This window comes from Humulus lupulus, chromosome 3, assembly GCF_963169125.1.
Source record: "Humulus lupulus chromosome 3, drHumLupu1.1, whole genome shotgun sequence".
Taxonomy (NCBI): Eukaryota; Viridiplantae; Streptophyta; class Magnoliopsida; order Rosales; family Cannabaceae; genus Humulus; species Humulus lupulus.
In genome coordinates this window covers 28,609,108-28,613,364 of record NC_084795.1, presented here as the reverse complement: position 1 = coordinate 28,613,364, position 4,257 = coordinate 28,609,108, and the positions used below count along the sequence as shown (strand labels likewise).

Below are 4,257 nucleotides of genomic sequence, written 5' to 3'. Positions count from 1 at the left end.
TATGCATGTTGTCTTGTCTAGCTTTCGATCTGTTTTATCTCAACTGTATAAAGGGGTTATCACTGTTTTGACAGGTTAGTTATTAGTTAAAATAATAATGGTCTTTTCCAGCTGGCAGTCCACGTGACAAGCCCTTGTCACTTGTTTCTGTTCCTTCTATATATAGATCATTATGCTAAACAGAACAACTAACTCTTTGAGAAAAAAAACCCTAGATTGTAGATCTTGTTTCTTGGACTTTTCTTTGTGGTGCAGAGATAAGTGTGGAGAAGAAGCTAGTGATCTACTTGGGCTTTTGAAGAAGAGCAGCTAAAGCTTGGAACAGACTTTCACTGAAGGGAGTTCAGTCAATTCTTTGAAGGGAGTTCGAAGAAGGATCTCTGTCAAGTTTTTGCTATAGATCGTAATTGGTTACTAATTGGTGTACATAGATTGATTTGATTGTACAGTCAATCTATATTCTGTATTGCTGGTTGTAAGTTGTATTTGTAAACTCTGTTTGATTAATTTCAGTTCTACAATAAATCTTCTTGAAAGATTACAAGTGTTTCATGGTCAATTAATAATTGAGTTCTTTGAGTATTAGGTTCTTTGATTACTGTAAGTAATTTGAAACAATCATTAAAGTAGCACACCCACTTTCACTATCAAAAGTGATTGACATTTAATCTCAACTCAAACAATGAGAGACCTCCACAATCATCACTTTTCTTACTTAATTACCTAGTTGGCTGTTTTCATTTTTTTTTTCTTTTTGGGATAGGATAATTGTCTTGATTTGCCTGGTAACTTTTTTTTTTTTACTTTATATATGAGAGTAAAAACATAAAGCCTTGCTTCAAAAAGTAACTTTTAGTTTTAGAAGGATGCAATAATTAGCATAGCAACAATTTGTTGCTGCTTTTGTTACATTTACACATCAATTACAGCTTCCTCCAATGTCATATCTCACAAAACCCATCAGCTCCGGTCCTTCGAGTCTTGGATTATTTTTGAAACTACATTCAAACAATTTTAACAAAGAGCCAGGTTAGAAAAATATCAAACAAATCATATGTATTTTAAAAAAATATTATTTAGTAAATTATATATATATATATTTACTTTGCACATTAATAATTACATATAGATATATAGGATAATTTTTCTATAGGGGCTTCACTTTAAGCCCTACCGGTAGGGCTTTCAGTGTTTCTGGACCTGTGAATAGTTTTCGACGCGATTTTTTTTTATGACCGTGTATATTGTAGCTATTTAGAGCATCCTGCAAATTTTCAGAAAATTTTGAATAGTTTACGGTACCGAAAACTAGGTTCAAACATATTGTTTTTCACGCGCATAAAAAAAATTAATCATGTGTGCAACATGTTTGAACCTAATTTTCGGTATTTTAAACTATTTGAAATTTTCTGAAAAATATACACAGTCATAACAAGAATTGCACCAAAAACTGATCATGGTTGTAAGTTGAGAGTCCTACCCGTAAGTAAGACGTAAGGTAAGCCAATAACAAAATTTTTGTATATATATTCCTCTTTAAAATATTAATGATTTTGATTTGACGTACCTTTCCTCTGAGAACTTGGCGAACGAGCCCTGGGTTGGAAATGTACCACACAAATCATTATTTGACACGTCACTGCACAGGCCGGTTAGATAAAATATAATGATTGATTAGGCTAAGTACATATAATTATTATTTAAGAATTGAAGTGCATAGGTATGTAGATGATAGATTGACATACAGGATCTTAAGGTTTCCAAGCTTAGTAAGTTGTCTGGGAATCTTTCCACTCAATCTGTTCCCATTCAATCGCCTGCATCAAGTTTCACGTAAGCCCATATCTATTATATTTACTACTGTTCTTCCCACTAAATTAACTCTTTTTTTCTTTCAAAATGAGTGAAAGTGAATATCGTACATGGGTTTAATGTTATTTTATAATTTATACCCAAAAGAACAAACAAAACACATATAACATTGAACACATGTTAGTCCCAGTTGGATGACATATATATATATATATACTTACAAAAATTTGAGATTTGAGAGGTTGGAAAGGGAGGATGGGATAGAGCCAGAAAGGTTGTTGTGGTAAAGATCCAAGCTAACAAGGCTCTTCAATCCTCCAAGTTCCTTTGGAATAGGACCCATCAGGGCATTCATGTACAATTCCCTGTTAACACAACAAGAAAGAACAAACCATTCGTTATGGGGTTATTAAATGCACTACTAGAGCAACTATATCTATTTAATACTCCAAGCCAAAACAATTGATTGTTCTATGGTTATGGTTGGTGGGGTTGGTGACTTTCATCATAAATCTTCTTCTTCTTCTTCTTCTTCTTCTAATAATAATAATAATAATAATATGCATGTGTGTTTTTGTAAAATATATATATTTATTTTATGGACCTAGTAATAAAAGTGTCACTAGTTGCCAAGCTAACTAGCTATATATTGTAATGATGTCTTAGGCATAAATTAGTAAAATCCAAGTTTCAAGTGACAGAATTAATTATATATCACTGCCAAAGATTCTGTTGATAGTAATTTTACTTACAGATACTGAAGACGCTCGAGCTTACCCAACTCTCCCACCAGACTACCAGATATATTTGCATTTCCAAGGTCTCTGCACATATATTGTAAAACATAATCAATAACATCACCCCCAACTAATAATCAATAATTAATTACTAAACTCACATCAAAAGAAAAAGGGTCAGCAAAATAATGTTCATATATAAGAGTCACTACATATAAATGATATATATTTTTTCTTCTCTCTTGATCTATTTCAAGTACCCAATTTAAATACTTAGTTTAATTCTGTAGTGGTACATAATATTTATGCTGACATTATTGCATTAAAATACACCACACAAACAGCTAAAGGCAAAGTAATTAAAACAAAGATTATGACAGAAGTAGTGTAGTAAGAACCAAAAGAAAAAAGAAAAGAGAAATGAGATGAGATGAGATGAGATGAATTACAGTCGTGTAACCCGGCCATCATTATCACAAGTGACATGGAACCAAGTACAGGGATCCACCAAGGTCGGATCCCAACTCTCTAAGACATTATTTGGGTCTTTCACAGCCCTTCTCAACGCGTAGAGAGCATCTCCTGTTCATTCAATCACAATACCACACATAATATTAATACACACACACACACGTTATATACATATATATATAAAGTTACAAAAGCTTCTGTACCTTCACATCAAATATATACAAGTAATTATTTCATTCAAAGTTTGAAAATTTATATAGTAGTAATCAAACCAGACCAGACCAGACTAGAAGTTTTTGTTGTTGGTGTTACCTTCTACGTTTGCATTTGTTGGTACCAAAGGCCATGATGAAAGAGCTAGAACAGCTGCAAGTATAGCCAAGATCGCCATTAACGGAGCTTGGAATAAGTTGGGTTTGAAAAGGTTTCAACTTTGAGGCCCTCAAGAGTCAAGAGTCAATGTTTGGTAAGGGTATTTGAGAGAGAGAGAGAGTGTGTTGAGGAGAGAAAGGAATCAAAACTTGGGAGAATTTATAGAGCCCATAAAAGGGGATGTAAGGTTGCTCTTTTTTCTTGGCAAATCGCTGTAATTAATTATCAAAAGTCTATTTAAATAAAGTTGGCGTTTTTGTTTATGTTTTTTTTTCAATAAACAATTACGTCCCTATAATAATATACCCTTTTTGATACTAATTTCTACGTCTATTTTAGTCATGACCCCACCTCCTCTTTAAAAACACACATATTCTTCTTTTCTGTACAGAGAGAGAGAGAGAGAAAATAATGCTACAAAAGTTGTCCTGTCCATCAAATGAGTCATGAGATTTTTTCATCAACTATACACAACAAAGTCTCCTCTACACAGTGTTAAGCTTTCTGCATATAATCAAATTTATCAAAATTTTCAATTTAGTGAGTGAAAGAGAATATGACAGACACACTATTTCTTACTTACTAGAGTCTCTCTAGACATATTAGGAAGGAATAGTATTAGAGATGACATGACATGATATGATATATTATGCTATATCTCATATTATCATGTGACAAACTTGTATTTTATTTTGAGGCTCTATACAGAAGAAATCATTCCAATCCCTTCTCTCTCTCTCTCTCTGATTATTTCTGATAGAGAATATTGAGTATAGAGACAGTCAAACAAAATACAAAATAGAAGAGAGAGAGAGAGTTTTAGCATTGAAAAGAGAGATGAGTGGGAGAATCCAGACATATCTTT

General features: G+C 32.7%; 1 protein-coding gene across 1 annotated transcript; it reads right to left on the bottom strand.

The window, feature by feature from the left end:
• Positions 1 to 621: 621 nt before the first annotated feature.
• On the bottom strand, positions 622 to 3,597 carry LOC133822418 (leucine-rich repeat protein 1-like). The gene is made up of 7 exons (XM_062254750.1): positions 3,333 to 3,597; positions 2,999 to 3,131; positions 2,565 to 2,636; positions 2,034 to 2,177; positions 1,746 to 1,817; positions 1,568 to 1,639; positions 622 to 998 (listed from the first exon to the last, which is right to left on the bottom strand). The coding sequence occupies exons 1-7, from the start codon at positions 3,409 to 3,411 to the stop codon at positions 920 to 922; spliced, it is 651 nt and encodes a 216-aa protein (XP_062110734.1). The 5' UTR covers positions 3,412 to 3,597; the 3' UTR covers positions 622 to 919.
• Between the last annotated feature and the right edge of the window lie 660 nt (positions 3,598 to 4,257).